The sequence below is a fragment of the Meleagris gallopavo genome, unplaced genomic scaffold (assembly GCF_905368555.1).
Source record: "Meleagris gallopavo unplaced genomic scaffold, MGAL_WU_HG_1.1 scaffold_19, whole genome shotgun sequence".
NCBI classification, from domain to species: domain Eukaryota; kingdom Metazoa; phylum Chordata; class Aves; order Galliformes; family Phasianidae; genus Meleagris; species Meleagris gallopavo.
This window is the reverse complement of record NW_028147033.1, coordinates 15145-34521: the sequence shown is the minus strand read 5'-3', so window position 1 is coordinate 34521 and position 19377 is coordinate 15145. Positions and strand designations below refer to the sequence as shown.

The following is a 19377-nucleotide window of genomic DNA, read 5'->3' as shown; positions in this document are numbered from 1 at the left end:
GCATACAGCATTGTCAAAATAGCTCCAGTTTGTTCTGGAGGAAGGATTTCTGGACAGATTTTTCATTCATCATTTGTCATTTGCATTTGCTGTAGTCCTGATTCCTCAGCCTCACTTCATTCCCTCTGTTTCTCAAATTCAAATCTGAAAAAAATAAATAATTATCTTTTCCCTCTCATGCCCTCGCCACTGATATTTGTCACAGTCATTTCTATAGCATCTTTTTTTTGTATCTGTGTATTTTGCCTGCAGTTACGTACTTCCATGCTTCCTATATAAAATAACTTTCCGGTTGATGCATGCTACAGTGTTCTTTAAGCAGCATAGAAAAGCCTTTCTTATTCTGCTAAATGCTAAATTCCGCATGGAATACCACACCCTATTTTTTTGTCTTACCTGCTTTTATTTAAAATGTGCAGTGAAGTTGTTGCTGCTGTCATTTCAGTACTCTGTTGCTGTTGGGACAAACATTTGGGTTTGTTTGCTGAAGGTCAGCAGTGTGGATCTTCTGTTGATTATAGTGTGGGTATTTTCCCAATGCCAATTGAATTGAAGTATATCCAAGTTTTGTTGGTTTGTTTGTTCCCTCTAAGTTCTATGCAGACACAAAATCCTTATAGTTTTTGATACACATTTTAGTGCCATAAAATTATTCAGCTAAGGTCAGCTCTTGAAAGAATAGCAACAAGCAATTAATTTACGACCCTAAGTGTTCGAGTGAGGGAAAACTAAAGACTAATGCAGGTAAGCCATCACTTTACTGTTTATTTTCGTAACCTAATTGTTCATTTCACAATGGCTGTAGGCAATGTGATTAATATAAGCTGTGAGAGCAATCAAGCTGGAAGATGGCAATGGACTACAGGAGGGTATTCTTGTTCTCCATCCACTTATTTAGCTGTAGTTTAGAAAAACTCTTCAACTGAGCTCTGATAGGAACTGAAATTAATTTAGTATCCAGCAGGTTAGTATCCATCCCGTTGTGCAGCCCGCTGCTGTGCACGAGGGCTTGAGGGGCACTTGGTTCCTGTTTTGGGGTAAGATGACTGACTCCTTGCCATGCTTTGTCTTAGGCACACACTCACTCGGCCCGCAGCTGTTGAACTGAGTGTCAGCCATCAGTTCTTTCAACCCTGCACTTTGAGACAGCTTTGTGATGTTTCATCTCTTTTAGCCAGAGTGTTACCAGTGCTGTTGCTGATTGCCTTCCTGTGCAAGGCCTGCTGTGCCATCCCCCAGGCAGTGTCCTGCAGCTGGGCTGTGGAGGGCTGGGCTGGGACAGGGACTGCTGCGTTCCCTCACTGCTCCCCTGCCATTTCTCTTGTCCCTGCAGGCTCCAGCTCAACTTGTGCCTTCCAGCCGTGATCAGCCCAGGAGGAGAGCAGCAAATGGCCACAGCACCTCCATCTCAGGTAGCTGGGGGAAGCGGGCAGGAGAGGCCGAGGGGCGAGGGATGTGAATGCAGGGGGCAGAGGGATGGCCTCAGCCAGCGTGTGTGTGCTGGGGCCAGAGAAGCGGCCGGGACGGGAGTTTGTGTCCTGTGCGAGCTGCTTCCCTGGGCCTGGGCTGTTCCCAGCAAGGAGCTCTTTGCTTGCAGGAGCCCGTGAGCTTTGCGGAGGTGTATTTCAGCAGGGAGGAGTGGGCGCCCTGCTGGGACGTGATGCTGGAGACGTACCAGTGCGTGGCCTCGCTGGGTGAGGGCTTTGCTGCCTTTCCTCCTCGTTAGGGACCTGTGGCTGTGCAGAATGAGCCTCTGCAGGCCGGGCCTGGAATAAACACCATGCAGTTACATATTGACTATAACAAGCAACAGGAAAAGAAATACTGAGAAGCGTGAGTTTCAGAAGGGCTTTGTATGCACAGTAGACTCATAAATGCCCTTGAGTCAGTGCTGGCAAATAGGCAGCAACCAGGAGGGAGAAAACCAGCTCCCTGCAGACAGCCCTTGTGTTGGTGTGCTGCATGGTGCCACCAGCTCCAGCTAACAGATGACTCCCTGCTTACTCTTTCAAAATTTTGGATTTTCCATTCAATTGCCATAGACATGTTGGGATATCTTGGTCATTGATATATAAACAGAAAATAAACAAGCCATTCACAAGTTAATTTTAATGAAAATATCCCTTCATAATTTTCAGTTTTGTAAAAGCATACTTTGCTCCAAAGGAAGCTGGTATGTGTTGGCCCAGTGTCATTCAGGCCCTAAGTGTGGTTTCTCCCTGGGGAGGGACACAGAGTGGAGCTGTTCAGCAGGCACTGTGCCAGAATGATGGCAATGCTCTCATCTCCCCTGGTTCTCTCGTTGAAGCTCCACTTCCAGCCCCCAAACCTATGCTGATCTCCCTGCTTGAAGGAGGGGAAGAGCCCTGGATCCCAGATGTGCGTAGCCCTGAGGCCGTGCCAGGAGACCTCAGCCCGGGTGAGGTGGTGAAGGGAAGGAAGAGGTTGGGGCTGGAAGAGTCATCTCTGTTTAGGGAATATTTTGGGCAGTGTGTGCTATTTCTGGATTTCTTCTTTCATCCAGCAGAGGATGGGATTACAGCTATGTTGGAGGATCTGCAGGAGAGTGGTGTGGCCAAAAGGGAGCGGGGTCACATTTCCATTGAAAAAGTCGAAGGAGATGACCAAGGGGCTGTGAGCAAGCAGGGTACTACAAAAATCCACTGGGAAAGTGTCTGGGAAAGACAGGAAGCGGCCCACTGGACTTCAACATTGGTCAAAAGGGACCTGAAGAACCCAGGAGCAAGGATGTGTGCCAGAAGAAAAAGCAGCATCCATGCGCAAAGTGTGGAAATAGCTTTAAAAGATTCCACAGGCTTCTTTCTCCTGCATCTGCATTAATTCCTATCTTTGTCTGGCGCAGACACTACCCACTTATCAGCTCTCACTGACTACATTCCCTCTTGGATCCCCATAGTGCTATCCCCATGCTGGCTGTACCTCCCTCTCCCTGATTCTCAATTTGCAGTATTATATTTCCTCACTCAAAGAATGTGAGCCATTGTCACTGTAGGTAACATAAGCAGTAGGAAGATTTGAAAAGCAAAATGATCACCCTCACATTGCATTTTGCCCACTGACTGGTACTGTCGTATTTAATTAGATAGCCATGAAAACCACAGAGCTCATTGGCTGTGTGCTACAACCCCTAAATTTCTGGGAAGCTGCTGACCCATTAGGACAAGAGAGGCTGATCTTGAGATACTCCATGAAAGAATTAAGAATAATTAATTGGTATCATCATCCAGACTGAGTGGCTTATAGTAGACTCCCACAGTGATGTCCACTTTAGTTCCCTGTCCCTTAATCCATACCCAGAGGCTTTTAACCATGTCATTACTAACTGTAAGCTCCATTCCATCCAGCCCACCAGTACCACTATCACCAGGAACCCCATCCCATCTCACCTGCCCTGCATCACCGCCCTGGAGAGCCCAGAGCTATCCATCACACACAGCACACCCGTCACAGGACCGTTCCCACCACGTCTCACTCATGCTGATGATGCTGCAGCACACAGGGCTTCCAACTTTGGATGCCAACGTGAAAACCCAGTAACACATAACAGCCTTGCACATGGGCACCTGGGGGGCTGGTTATTCCCTTGGGAGCTTTGTCTGTGGCTGTGTTGATTCCATGAGTGCAGAGGTGACCTGTGACACAGAGGGCACAGCTTTCTGCAAGGTGGATGCAACTACTGGTAGAATTCACCAAGAAAAAGCCTCCCAAGTGAACATCCACCCTGAGAATGGAAGTCCCCCTCCTCCATGCCCACCATTCCACCACCACAAGGAAAACAAACCGTTGTGGAATCAGAAATGCTCCTGTTCCTGCAGATGGGGCACTGCAGTCACAACTCTGCAGGGACTCATGTCCGCAACAGAAGGACTTTCCCCAGAGCAGAGGAAAAGCAGGGAAGTTCAGAGGCAGATGAATTTTCTAACTCTTAATGCAACTGAACATGACGTGTGACAAACCATGGGAGAAATCCACCATTAAAATGATTTTTTCAGGAAAAAATAATGGAAAAACAGATTCACTGGCTCACCAAAATCAACCTCCACTTCCTGACAACTGCATTCCAAGCACAGCTGCTTTAGCTGAGCACAACAAATGTGAAGGCCCTGCTGCAGGAGATCTCAGACACACCTTCCCCAAGGCCAAAACAAAAACCTTCAAGCTCAAAAGGGATCACTTGCAAGGCAAGCATGCCCTGGAGAGCACTCTGATATTTCTGTGCTGTGCGGATGAGCTGCTTGTGCACTGTGTGGGTTTGCACTGCCTTCTGCTCCCTCCACCTCCAGACAATTGCAATGGTGCATTTAGGAAGAACAAGCTCAGCTTTTTCTAGTTTTACTGGAGACAACCAAGCCTTCGTGTCACACAGCTGCTCTGACCAGCTGATTAAAGCATTCTGGAAATGCAGTAGAACCAATGTGCAGCACGCTTAGGGAGGATGATAGGATTGTGTGAAAGAAATGCGTTCTCCAGAAGCAAGCAGTGGGCTGGAGGAGGCAGCAAAACCAAACCCTACCTGCACCTTTCCCTCTCCTCATTCCACATCATGACATTTGTTTTAAGAACAAAAAACAAGACTGCAGTGAAGAAAGCTTCAGTACAACTCAGCTACTTTATTCATCCTCTACTGTTTCCACTACAGATGATGTTCAGAAAACATTCAAGAGCCATGTTACTCCTGGGTTAAGTCCCTTCTGCACAGGGTGCCAGTGATGCACCAGAAAAACTTGCAGGGCCAGTGAGGAGCTCTGCACTCTGGACAAAGCCCTGCTCACACTCAAGGCATGTCTAAGGCTTCCTGCCACGTGAACTCACTGGTGCAGGCATGGATTGGACCTCACCCAAGTGCAGACACTCTGGTACCTCAGCAGGTTCGAGCTGTGGCCAAAGCTCTTCTCACAGGCTGCACATTTGTAGGGTTCCTCACGTGGATCCACGGGTGTCTGATGACCTCCCAGCTGTGGACAGACCTCTTCCTGCAGTCAAGGCACTCACAGAGACTCTCCTCTTGTGTTGGTTCTCTGAGATCTATTGAGGGTAGAGCTCCAGATGAAGCTCTTCCCACACTCCCTGTAGACAGGATTTCTTCCTTCCCGGTGACATATCGGCCTAGCTGAGGTTTCCTTTGGGTCACATCCCACTCTGCATTCTCCTTTGTATGGTCACTCAACACAACAACTGCAGCTGAAGGAGAGCAATATGCATAATTCTCATGTGAAGAAGGAAAAGAGGATTCAGTTTGGCTGCAGAGCTCTTCCACTACTTAAGGAATTTGTAAGGTTCATCACCACACAAAGCCACAGTTGGTCACCAGGCTTGGGCTCTGGCTTTAAGCTCTTCCCATATTCGGGGCCCTGCAGGCTCTGTACCTTGTATGGCTGTGCTGGTAGGTAACGGGGCTGGAACTGCTTTTGAAGGTTCCCAGAGTCTTGAGATGCTTCTACAGAACAGTGTGCACGGTGGATGTTCTTGTGGGTGCTGAGGCCAGATCTTCATTTAAAGCTCTTCTCACACTCAGGACACTGAAAGGGTCTCTCTCCTGTGTGGGTGTGCTGGTGGTTCTTCAATTCACAACTCCTCCTGAAGCTCTTCCCACACTCTGGACACTCATAGGGTCTCTCCCCTGTGTGGATGCGGTGGTGGCACTTCAGTTCAGAACTGCTTTTGAAGCTCTTCCCACACTCATGACACTTGAAGGGTCTCTGTCCTGTGTGGATCTGCTGGTGGTACATGAGGTGGGAACGGCTTTTTACGGTCTTCTCACACTCAGAGCACTGAAAGGGTCTCTCCCCTGTGTGGACGCGCTGGTGTATCTTCAGTTCAGAGCTGCTTTTGAAGCTCTTCCCACACTCAGAGCACTTGTAGGGTCTCTCTCCTGAATGGAAGCGCTGGTGGCTGTTGAGGTGGGAACGGCTTTTGAAGCTCTTCCCACACTCAGAGCACTTGTAGGGTCTCTCTTCTGTGTGTACACGCTGGTGCATCTTCAATTCAGAACTGCTTTTGAAGCTCTTCCCACACTTAGAGCACTTGTAGGGTTTCTCTCCTGTGTGTACACGCTGGTGCAGCTTCAAATCATAACTGCTTTTGAAGCTCTTCCCACACTCAGAGCACTTACAGGGTTTCTCTCCTGTGTGGATGTAGTGGTGGTACCTGAGGTATGAACTGCTTTTGAAGCTCTTCCCACACTCAGAGCAGCTGTAGGGTCTCTCTTCTGTATGGATGCGTTGGTGGGAGGTGAGGTGGGAACTCCTTGTGAAGCTCTTCCCACACTCAGAGCAGCTGTAGGGTCTCTCTCCTGTGTGGATGCGTTGGTGGTAGGAGAGGTGGGATCTCTTTTTGAAGCTCTTCCCACACTCAGAGCACTTGTATGGACTCACTGCTGAGCATTTGCACTGGTGGTTAACGACGCTGGAATCTTTTTCAAAGCTATTTCTACACTCAGTGCATGGATTCCGCTTTTTCTTCTGGCACACATCCTTGCTCCTGGGTTCTTTAGGCCCCTTTTGACCTATGTTGAAGTCCAGTGGGCTGCTTCCTGTCTTTCCCAGATGCTTCCCCAGAGGCTTCTTGATGAGCTCACCCTGACCTTGCTCCAGCCCTCCTTGGTCTTCCCTTCTGATTTCCTCCACACAGACACTACCCCACTGCTCTTCAGCCACACCACTCTCCTGCAGATCCTCCAATACATCTGTAATCCCATTTCCTGCTGGATGAAAGAGGAAATCCAGAAATAGCATACAGTGCCCAAAACAAAACACAGACAGAGACGGCTCTTCCAGCCCCAACCTCCTCCTTCCCTCCATCAACTCACCTGGGCTGAGGTCTCCTGGCATGGCCTCAGGGCTACGCACATCTGGGATCCAGGGCTCTTCCCCTCCTTCAAGCAGGGAGATCAGCATGGGTTTGGGGGCTGGAAGTGGAGCTTCAACGAGAGAACCAGGGGAGATGAGAGCATTGCCATCATTCTGGCACAGTGCCTGCTGAACAACTCTACTCTGTGTCCCTCCCCAGGGAGAAACCACACTTGGGGCCTGAATGACACTGAGCCCACAGCTTCCTTTGGAGCAAAGAATGCTTTTACAAAACTGAAAATTATGAAGGGATATTTTCATTCAGGGATGAAACGTGAGGTATTTCTAAGAGTAGTGATATTTCTGGGAGAAAATGTCTTGTTTTGGAGAGGAAATGTCCTATTCTGGGGGCAGAAACTGGTATTTCTGTGATAAAATGCCCTATTGATGGGGGTAAGTGTCCTGTTGAGGAGTGTCAAGTAGTCTCATTGGGATGAAATGTGAGGTATTCCTAAGAGTACTGGTATTTCCAGGAGCAAATGTCTTTTTTATGGTTGAAAATATCATATGTGGTGTTGGAATGTAGTTTTCTTTCGTTGTTTTTTGTTTGTTTGTTTGTTTGTTTAAGAAAATGTGGGGTAGTTCTAAGAACACAGGTATTTCTGGGAGAAAATATCATCTTTTTGGAAGAGAAGGTTGTATTTACAGTTGAAATGTGGAATTCTGTGATCAAATGCCCTATTTTTGTCATACTGAGGATTGTAAAGTAGTATTTTTGGGAGAGAATGTGAGGTATTTCTAATTTCTATTTCTATGGTATAGGGCAGAGAAGGTCACTCAGAGGAGCAGGAAAACAACACATGGCTGAGAGGCTGGGTTCTTTGATGATGGGGCGGTCTTCTCGGCACCTGCTATGAGGGCTGCCTATAGCATGAGGGCTGCCAATGGGTATCATCTATCCCAAAGGGGGAAACGGATCCTTGCCCAGGAGTTGGCGGGACTTGTAGAGAGGTTCTGTATTGCTGTACTTGCTGTTTTTCCCTTGGTTTAAGAAGGAGGTGACCTGGGATATTTAAAGGCTTATTCTTCTGATTAGGATAAGTATAAATAAAAGCTGTGGTGGTATTGTCAGGAATAGGTTGGGCTGGCTTTTTGTCACAACACTGGTTTTTTTTCCAATAGATCTAGGAGTACCTTTCTGTCAAATGTAGTTTTTGTTCTGTCTGATTACAGTATTTCTAGCTACATATCTATATTCATGCTGATGGTAGGCTGACAGTCTTTTTGCACATGGGGTTAAAGAGAATGCTCTGTTGATTCCGTTGTGTGACTATTGATAAGTAAAACGGCAAAGTAGACTAAATTACAGTTAATGCAAGGGACAGTATTTAGATCTGTAATTGCTCTTTGCTAGACATAACTCGAATCTGGGAGTTTGATCGAGTATTTATAGATACCTATTTTCTCACCATGGGAAAAAAAATTAGGAAAAAAATGGTATGCTAATAAATCATAGAAATACTGAAAAAAAGAGTCAAGGAAGAAATAGAGCCAATCTGATTTCCTCTTACTCATTCCTCTTTTGGAAAGTAAACAGTTGTAGTAATTGCAATATACTTAGACTAGGCTGTACAAGAAAGGGAATAATTTCATGTCTTATTGATCTCTTTGCAAATGGTCTGGTACAAGCTATCAGCACCAGCCTTAATGTCTGTGTTGCTGCTGAGAAAGAAACATACTTACAAGGGCAATACTTGAAAAATGCAAGTTGAACAAGATTCATAATGGGAAACTCTCAGGGTTTTGTCAAGGTTTTGACTCTAAAGAGCATGTAATGGTTTATATGACCTTTGCTACTTGGTGGTTACTGAAAGAAGTTAGGATTTATATTTTGATCTTCCTTGATGTGTATAAGCAATAACAAATGACGTTAGTTAAAAGAAAGGGTGACTGAAGGTCTAGAATTTTGTCATCTTTGTCTAAATAATTGTGATAACTTTGATTATATATGCATGTGCACTTATACTTACTGAGATTTGAAAGACTGCTGTGTTGTGCTTATTTCTCTCTCATTAGAGCCAATTTTCAAATGGAAGTAATTCCTTCAAGTGGTTCTAACATATCAGTCAATTTTTAGTTCGCTTCTGTTCCTGTAAGTAATCACTGGCCAGTTCCTGAGAAGTTCTTTACGACAAATTTCTGTATGTGTCAACTGTATTCCGTATAGACATAGCCTCCTGTGCTGAAGCAGCTAGAGAAGACCTGTGTTGTCATCTCCAAGGAGTCCTATCTTTCACTGGGGCCAGATCTGTGTTCGGTGGCTTGAGAAAAGCCAGTCTGATGACTGAAATAAAATCGGGAAAAACATACCTAAGCTCTTATTTTGACTTTGCTACAGGAGATGGGCACATCTTTATTGCCCAAAGTCTTCCTGTTTCCTGTTTCCAAGCTTAAAACTGACTATACAGTGGCTTGAAGACAATTTCAGACAACAATGATGTTGCTGGGCTGAAGAACTGGACTTGGGGATTACACGTGTATTAGGATCGCTGCTTGAATGAGAAGCAATAACATCACCAAACTAAGCAAATCCAAGTCTGCTGCAAACATAATGTAAACTCAACGGACACAAAAACCAAGGTTAACACATGACATTTTTTTCAGTGGGATGTGTGTAGGAGTAAGTTGATGTAAAACTTCTGCCTGTTGCTCAAAACAAGACAGGAAGTTTTTGTCTTTATTCTTTTTTTTTCCACCGAGTGATTACAATCAGTGCTACTGAGCAGGGACTATCACGATTTCATTTGCATGTTTAGAAATTCTAGTAAGGAAAAACATAAACTGAAGAACTCACCAGCGAACAGTAAGTTTCCAGTGCTCACGTATGATATTCTGAAGCATTAAAAGTGTAAGACTCATTGTAAATGCGTGTAAGAAAAAAAATCAAGTGTCAGACTCATTGCCCATCCGTATTCTTCAAATGTGGCTGATGCAGGTGGGCAGCCTCTCTACTCTGTGAAATCAAGGGACATCCACTCTGCCTCAAAGCAGGAGCAGGGCATCAGGCAGCAAGGGCCCCATGCTTGCTGCCAGGCTAGGACAAATCTGCCACTTGTACAGTGCGTAACAAGGAACAGTGCTATGGTTAACGGGATTCTTCACCTCTAGGATTTTAGGGTATGGAAAGAGAACTGGAATTTGAGCTGTATCTTTAGCACTGGTTGATCCAGCTGGAGAGGAGGAAGGCTCAGGAGGAGAGGAGCTCAGGAGTCAGAAGTGTGCACAGACACACGGGGTGTGTTTTGTGTTTGTTTTTACCTCGATGCAGAGAATGTTGCCACAGCTGTGTATGACAGTGACTTCACTAAATTTCTACCAAAAAATGCTGCTGCAAATACCTCAGAAAGTGGTGTATGCTTCTACAATGCCACTACCTGCACCCCAGCCCACACAACAGCACCTTTTTCCTGTGTAATAGGACACAGGGAACTCAGCAGGCTAATATCCTTTCTGAGATTCCTCTGACATGTGTAGCTCTGTTGCTTCAGCTGTGACAGTGGCCTTGGCTGCAACTCATGAGCAGAGAGAAAGCTCCTGTCGTCCTGTCTGCCCTCACCACAGGACAAGCTGTCTCTGTTCTTCTTCTGCCTGGGCAAAGCTGTTGCCGAGATGTCAGTGCCCACTGTGACAGCAGGCTTTAGCCTTTCTGCAATGAGAATATCTTACTCAGGAAACAGCCTCAGGCTTCCTGAAATAACTTCACACAGACTCTGAAGGAGCCCTGAGATTTTAGGACCTATCAGTAAAAGGCACTGACTTTGAGATACTGCCCTTTATTTTGTTACCTCTGTGAGCTGCGGTGTCCTTGTCTCTCTGCTACTGTTCAGTTTTATTGTAGGTTTGCTTCAGTACTTTCACAGGGCAGATAAAGCCTTACCTCTGTCTATGACAGCGTACACTACATTTCATGTTTACTCAGTCCAGCTTGCTTCCATGAACACTTTAATTCCTCTGAGGCTCATAATCTCAATTTTCTCTGGTTTTTAACAACATCCTAAGCAGTAAGGATGTTGCAGGCAGAAGTCTTAGCTAAAAAATAATTGGAATCAGAGTCCGGTTTGAAACTCCAAGCCTGAAAAAACTCCACTTTTGCAGGCAGTATTAAAAAACTTCAGACCATGAAGTTCAACAGCATGATATAAAAAGCATGCTTGTATCTACTACTACTTATGAATTCATATGGAAAAGCAGAGAATGAGTATGCTGTAGGACAGCCTCTTTCAGCAAAGAGCTGAAGAACTGGGCAGGCTGGTGCTATGTTCTGTGCTGTGAGGATACCTGATCATCATAGCCTGTACATTCATCAGTATACAGATTTAAAACAGTTTTTCATCTTCTGCTTTATTATTACTAGAGTGCTATAGTGAAGATGACGTTTTGAACTTGCTCCAGATTTCAGTGGTCTCAGTGAGGTTTCTTCCTTTCTGCAGCAGAAGATGATGATGGAGTTAAGTCATCTTTGGCCAAAGACCTGCCCTGCACTTTTTGAATGGTAGCAGAGCAAGAATTGTCATTAGACTTTCTCATTAGCTATTTCCTCTGTCAGGTTCTATGAGATGAGGTGCTACATGACTTCCAATTTAATGATATTGTCAGATACAGTAGTATGGCTGATTTGTACTTTCAACTTAGAAACCATTCCAGAAAAGTCTGTGTGAGTGTGATTAGCAAAAGTTTCCGCCAATACATATGGGCTTGAAAGGATGGTGCTTTCATGAGTACTTGATGTACTTGATGTCTTTTGATACAAGATGAGGAACTTCTCAAAGAATCTTTAATTACCATATGATCTAGAGTCTCTAATGCTTTATGCTACACTAACATAATGTGTATAAAGGATATGACAGTAAATAATAGATTGCTTCCAGTCTTGCAGTGTAGGTCTTATGAGGACGTAACACGCCCCAGCCCCAGCACCTACTATTGCTCAGCTAGATTCCCCAGCAGTGTTTGACTGAAGTCTATGCAGTCTAATGGGATTTGGGTTGGATGCAAATAAAACCATTCTGTCCATTACTGGAGCATAACAAAAATAACAAAACAGAAAGAGCTCTGCACTTACGCGTATACAATAAGTGCTTTCTTGATGGTAACTTTTGGAATTTTTTCCAAGTGTTTTCTTACAGTATCAAATCGTCTCAAAAGAGCAGGATTTTATATTGCTGAGAAGAGCAATGTATTAATCTGATGCTGAACAAATGACTTCTGCAAAACATTTGTTCTTCTGTGTCTGTTTTGATGCCTTGTAACTCTCTAGCAGCTCAAGATAGTCTTGACATTAGGAAAGATTGCACTTGAATCTACGTAGTGAAAAGAATATCAGCATGGTAGATTGAGAAGTTCTTGTTACGATTAAATTGATCTTGAAGTTGAATGTGGCTGAAGTAAATAAAAATTCTTTGCTCTGGGTCGAACTGATGAGGCCACCACTCATTTTCCTACTGTGTTGGACAAGGAATGTGTGTATATGAGTTTTTGAAAGGCCTTACAGCCTATACTTCTAAATTATTAGCTCTTAAGAGTTTTGATTTAGAGATCCTGAACAATACAGTCATCAAGTGTTTTGGCAACTTAGTCTAACACTGAATTTTGACTTGCATCTCAAAAGAGTTGCATCCGAGTCTTCACATAGAAATAACTTCCTTGCACAAGCAGTGAACGATGGGAGAGTAAATTTGCCTTGCTTTCCATTCTCGTAGAAGGCTGCATGTTCTTGTCAATCCAAGGTTGTTTGAGCTCGATGGACTAAGTTGTGCTTCTCTAGAAAACTCACCAACATACTCTGGTGAGTTTTCTAGAGAGAAGAGGACCATACACAATACAGACAATACCCATCTTTCTTTGCTGCTTCCTCATCTCTGTGGGTAGGATGAGCCCAGCTGCTGGCCATGCTGAGCCTGTCCTGCATCTTGGAGGGTCTCCCTATTTTCAGATTTCTAGTTTCATCATTAGTCTTCAGAGTAATGATCTTGGCACTTGTGTGGGAACAAAGACAGGGAATAGTGAAGAGTGCTAAGAGTAATTCTGTAAGAATAACTCAAGGAAGCACTCTAGCGTTTGGTCCATGGAGATGGAAGAAACCGATTTTGACTGACCCATCAGTACCAGTTGTTCTGCAAATTGAGAACATTAAGACCAGTTTTTTGGAGTTCTTGTTGCTTTACATCATTTTCTTCCAAACATCATCCAACTGCATTCTGAGAAAGGATATCCCAGAGTTGGCTTGGCATAATCAGAATGAGTTATTTCCTTCCAACAGTTTTCTAACCAGGAGCTCAACATGCGCTGGGGAAATGCTTTCCACTAAGAGGTGGACTGAAATTGGGTGACAGACAGAGGTCTGACAGGGAGTATTCCAAAGGTAATGGAATTATACAGCAAAATCTTTCAGGTGATAAAAGTTGACCGGCTTGAGAATCTGTGGACTTAGTTATTCATCGTCTACATCTTGGAGTATGTGCAGAACCAGAAGAGTTTCATGAGCTCACGAGTGCCTTATCAAATCAGAGATGTTGTCACATATGGTAACTCGGAACCATGCAGATTCAGCTGCATGCAGTGCTGTGCTGGAATCAGAAGAACTCGAGAGTAGGGAAGGGGTGCCATAGGCAGAAGGGCCTGGCTCCCTACAGATGTGTCTTCTAACTCTTCCTGATGTGGCCGTGGTGATAGACTGCGGAGAAGGGGGAAGGGATTAATCATTGAGAAGCTGAAAATTGGTGAGGGGAAAGTGATGAAATATTATAAATGGGATGTTTTTATAGCACAGAATCTCGGAGAATGAAATGAAAGGAGGATTCATTTCTGTTTATTTATCTTTTTATTGGTCTCTTATCCAGCAACAGACAGTTGTAAAGAAATCAATATAGCCCTCTGTTCCTGGTTATTATGAATCTAAATTTACTTTATCGAAACATAAGTGAGATCTTCCCTAGAAAAAATGATTAAGACAGAACATTCTACATCTTCACAATGAAGAACACTGTTTTTTTCTGATAGAAAAGGGAATCGTTAGTACAGATTGTTAATATAGATGGAGTTTTGTGGTGGAACTTTTCAAAACCATAAGAAAAATAGAAGCTAAATTTAAAGCAGCCTCTAGATATTAGCTATGGCCAAGAGATTATATGCTGAACTAGTCTGGCCTGGGCTACTGGATCTTGCTGTTACAGTTGCTGCATTTGCTAATGCTGTTGCCTAAAACTGAAGGATCAGCTTGAATACAATAGGAATTGTTACTATTCTCGACAATCTAGATTGCTGGTTGTGACGGACTGATTTTCCTACTCTGATTCCTTCTTTTGATCTGTAAGAAATCTTTCTGAATCTTTCTGATTCACAACATATTTATGGGTAAATTCTTTTCCTAGTACATGCAGCTCTCCGATAATTCCCTGTAATATCAGATGGCTTGAAATGCATGTTGACATCTGGCATACAGGTTGACAACAACTGTGTTAGGGATAATCCTCAGCCGACATTTCTGGACTAATTTAAATCAAAATGATTGATCTTTATTGCTTAAGTAAGACAGGGTGGATTTGTGGATAGGTTTTGTGGATAGTGTCCAGATTAACTAAGAGCTGGAAATCCTTTCTCACAAGGTTTCTGATTCTGCAGGGAAAACCCTTTAGGACTTGTGTATCTGGTTCCCTAAGGTGGCAAACATTTCAGGTGAATGCCCGCTTGCTTAACACCGCACAAAGAACTAGACTATTTCCCCTAAGATCTTGTTTATTGTATTCTCTTAGCCCCATGCAAACAGAGGATCTGAAAGAAAAAAGTTAAACTCTTCTAGCGGCCACAGCATTTAAAAGTGGGTGTTTTGTCATACGGTAAGAAAAACAAACAGAGCTTTGAGTTGCAAATGATGCCCAAACTGACAGATCCTTATGTTGTGCTGTGCTTTCATTTGGAATACAGCATAAGCAGCCATCAAAACAGAAAAAATCCAGACCAAACCACTGTGCAAATATTTTTTTTAATGTTTCTGTCTGTTAGCTTGTCGTCGTCCCCACAAACCTGAAAAGTTAACTATGTAATTCGAAAAGAAAATAATCTCCTCTCATTCCAAAACGTAGTATTTTTGTTAAAGATAACACCTTAGCACAACCATTTTATGAAAAAACGTGTCATTGATTTGACCTCTTTTCCAGCCTGAAAGCTGGGGGAGTTGGGAATGAAAACCTTTTGGGCAAAGAAATACCCTTCATCAACACATGGGAACAAAGCAGTGGCACTGCCTGGTGGTGGACATCTGCCATCTGCTTATCACCTGGAATGAGTTACTCAGGAGATGTGAGTTTCAGGAGAGCCCTGAGAGCTTTTGGACTGTTTGTGCCCATGACCGTAAGAACAGAAGTAACGTCAAGTCCATTCTCTAGTGTAGCTGTGCATTAACATGGCTCTTGTACTAAGCAGCAGGCAAAGCAGTACAACCTCCTCTAGCAAAACTATCTTCTAAGGGTGAGTTCTGGTAACTCATCCTGGGGATGTCCATTGTCCTGGAGAGAATTCGGTGGAGATAGTGGAGATGGTATGCTCTGAATTTATTTCTAGGATGAATTTTGCCCAAATCTCACTTGTTTTCTGCAGTTCTATGGATGTGTAATTAGATCCATGCCCAGATTATGATGCATCACGGTTGGATTGCAATTTTGATTACACATTCAGTTACTCTGTATTTTAGCAACATTTCCAGTGGAACAAAAAAGAACCTGTAGGAGAAGCAACACTGATCCCAGTGTAAAATTTTGATCCTTTGTAAGCCTCTGTAGATGAGTTTTCTCTAATCTTTGCATTCCTCTGGAAGAGTTTAAATTTTAAAACCCCTTTTCTCAGCACAGTGTGAAATTTTGTTCTGAAACAAGTAACTTGGCTCCTGATAAATACACTGAATAACTTAGGAGATGGTATGCACTGCTGGTGCCACCTATGTTTCTAGATGGGCTTTTCAAGCTCCAAGTGCAAGCGCTTTTAACAGACTGATTTCAATTAAAAAGGAATATGCTACATTGCTAGTTCTGGTATGACTGGGACACCTACAAGACTTCCTAGTAGCGAAAGGTTTGATCAAGAAAGCATTCACAATAGAACAAGTCCTATGGATTGTGTAGATGAATTTAGTTCAGTTTTGCTTTAGCCTGGGGAGAAAACAATTGCCTGCAGGAGCGTAAGAGTAAAGAGTGGAAGAGTTAACTTGGGATTGACCTTGGGCAAATTAGGTAGATAGCAGGGATAAGCTTGCTGGTATCTACAAGCGTAGCTTGAAAATTCAGGTTCCATCTGACTAGGCAAGTGAAACATTGTTTAACCACTGCACCAGGAACTATGCAGTTCCTGAATGTTCATCTACAGACACAAAGTTGCAGAGAAATGGCCATGGTAAAGTAGTGAAGTTAGATTTGATTTGCAATGTAATTAATTAATGAAGTCTAAGATTGAAGAATTTCAAAGTACCCCTCTGATAACATTTTCTTTGGTGAATGGCTAAGAGTTTCCATTCTTTCTTGATGAGAATTTCCCCACAGTCCACTCAAATGATAATGTTGGGGGACTGCTTTGGGAAGGCAAGTGTTTGTTGCAAAAGATACGTCTAATGAGATCCTCAGTGGCTTGCAGTCAAGTTGCAGAAATTTCAGATGAAAGATAAATCTTAGAAATGAAGAGGATGGCTCCTAGGTTCAAATTCTATTTGAGGGACAGTCTCCAATGATGTGTATCATCAGGGAAATTCCAATGCACATTGATGGCATTATTCTAGATGCAGATACTAGTGCTCTAATAGAATTCAAGACTTAGCATCAAATGCAGACAAGTATAGTGGGGGAATGCCTCTCCTGGCATTAATTAATGCCAAAGAGCTTTCACTTTGCAGTATTGCATTCTCTGATCTCAGTCTATGTCTCCATGGCATGTTTAGCTTGTATGAGCAAAGGGATGGAGAAGCACTGTGTTCATTGAATCTTGTAATGGCAGAGGCTTTACATGTTGGGGGTAGGGATGGTGAGGAGTTTGGTATGATCCAAATTCATGGCAAAGAAGCAGTTTTGCAGAAAGCAGGACATTAGCAAGTTCTCCTAGCAAGTGGAAATGTCCTTTCCTGTACCTTGAGATGCAGTTAGAATGGAGGTCTTTTGCTTCTGAAAAGTAATACTTCTGAGCTGCCAGATTTGTCAAGCGAGAAGCTTTATGAGGAGTTGTTACAGCCCATTTGGGATGGTGTCAACTCATCATGGAAGTGAACCAGCGTTCATTTGTCATTGTTGAAAGCACTTGAACTGGAGCTGCCAGTACAAGAGTGTATTATGCTGCCATTGTAACTGAATTCCTGCTGCTGCACTGACCAGAACTTCTTTCTATTTTACTAGACTTGAATGTTACTGGTTTAGTTCTTCCTTCTGCAGGAACCTAAATGTTGCTTTGAAACGAGTTCGATTCAAAATACACACTGAAGAAGAGAGATGATCAGTAGCAGAATTCTGCTGCTAGAAGGGCTCTCTGACTATACCCAGGAAGTTCTCATTTTTATGTCAATAGTAACTCCATGAATTAACTTGATTCTCCCTCTAGGAACATACATTAGTTTAGCTGAGATCTGTAAAGTCTCAGTTACTGCTGACCCAGCAAACTGACAACATCTATCACCTACCTGTGGCATTTATATTTCCAGAACGTTGCTCATGCCTTTTTGCAGAGCACTGTTCAGCAATGGCCTCCATGTACTTACGCAGGTGGGCATCTAGAAATCTCTAGTTACTGCATTCCTATCATCTGCTGATTATGGTAGGTACCCTTATTGAACTTCATCCAAAACCAAGAGTCTGTTTCTTGAGAGAGTTGTTGAATGTTAAGTGCTTTTCCAGATGTCCATAGGATTGGGCAATCCCTGTGTTAATCTCTCATTTATGATGATTTTCAGAGAGAACATAGCACTCTCAGCTGACAACAAGCTGAGATCTTCTGCATACAGCATTGTCAAAATAGCTCCAGTTTGTTCTGGAGGAAGGATTTCTGGACAGATTTTTCATTCATCATTTGTCATTTGCATTTGCTGTAGTCCTGATTCCTCAGCCTCACTTCATTCCCTCTGTTTCTCAAATTCAAATCTGAAAAAAATGAAATAATTATCTTTTCCCTCTCATGCCCTCGCCACTGATATTTGTCACAGTCATTTCTATAGCATCTTTTTTTGTATCTGTGTATTTTGCCTGCAGTACGTAGTACTTCCATGCTTCCTATATAAAATAACTTTCCGGTTGATGCATGCTACAGTGTTCTTTAAGCAGCATAGAAAAGCCTTTCTTATTCTGCTAAATGCTAAATTCCGCATGGCCGTACCACACCCTGTTTTTTTGTCTTACCTGCTTTTATTTAAAATGTGCAGTGAAGTTGTTGCTGCTGTCATTTCAGTACTCTGTTGCTGTTGGGACAAACATTTGGGTTTGTTTGCTGAAGGTCAGCAGTGTGGATCTTCTGTTGATTATAGTGTGGGTATTTTCCCAATGCGAATTGAAAGTTTTGTTGGTTTGTTTGTTCCCTCTAAGTTCTATGCAGACACAAAATCCTTATAGTTTTTGATACACATTTTAGTGCCATAAAATTATTCAGCTAAGGTCAGCTCTTGAAAGAATAGCAACAAGCAATTAATTTACGACCCTAAGTGTTCGAGTGAGGGAAAACTAAAGACTAATGCAGGTAAGCCATCACTTTACTGTTTATTTTCGTAACCTAATTGTTCATTTCACAATGGCTGTAGGCAATGTGATTAATATAAGCTGTGAGAGCAATCAAGCTGGAAGATGGCAATGGACTACAGGAGGGTATTCTTGTTCTCCATCCACTTATTTAGCTGTAGTTTAGAAAAACTCTTCAACTGAGCTCTGATAGGAACTGAAATTAATTTAGTATCCAGCAGGTTAGTATCCATCCCGTTGTGCAGCCCGCTGCTGTGCACGAGGGCTTGAGGGGCACTTGGTTCCTGTTTTGGGGTAAGATGACTGACTCCTTGCCATGCTTTGTCTTAGGCACACACTCACTCGGCCCGCAGCTGTTGAACTGAGTGTCAGCCATCAGTTCTTTCAACACCTGCACTTTGAGACAGCTTTGTGATGTTTCATCTCTTTTAGCCAGAGTGTTACCAGTGCTGTTGCTGATTGCCTTCCTGTGCAAGGCCTGCTGTGCCATCCCCCAGGCAGTGTCCTGCAGCTGGGCTGTGGAGGGCTGGGCTGGGACAGGGACTGCTGCGTTCCCTCACTGCTCCCCTGCCATTTCTCTTGTCCCTGCAGGCTCCAGCTCAACTTGTGCCTTCCAGCCGTGATCAGCCCAGGAGGAGAGCAGCAAATGGCCACAGCACCTCCATCTCAGGTAGCTGGGGGAAGCGGGCAGGAGAGGCCGAGGGGCGAGGGATGTGAATGCAGGGGGCAGAGGGATGGCCTCAGCCAGCGTGTGTGTGCTGGGGCCAGAGAAGCGGCCGGGACTGGAGTTTGTGTCCTGTGCGAGCTGCTTC

The 19377-nt window shown here is 43.8% G+C and overlaps 1 protein-coding gene across 1 annotated transcript; it reads right to left on the bottom strand.

Annotated features, from left to right (window-relative positions):
• Positions 1 to 4634: 4634 nt before the first annotated feature.
• LOC104917229 (uncharacterized) lies at positions 4635 to 7016 on the bottom strand. Its single transcript, XM_031557794.2, has 2 exons — positions 6830 to 7016; positions 4635 to 6724 (listed from the first exon to the last, which is right to left on the bottom strand). The coding sequence occupies exons 1-2, from the start codon at positions 6915 to 6917 to the stop codon at positions 5511 to 5513; spliced, it is 1302 nt and encodes a 433-aa protein (XP_031413654.2). The 5' UTR covers positions 6918 to 7016; the 3' UTR covers positions 4635 to 5510.
• Between the last annotated feature and the right edge of the window lie 12361 nt (positions 7017 to 19377).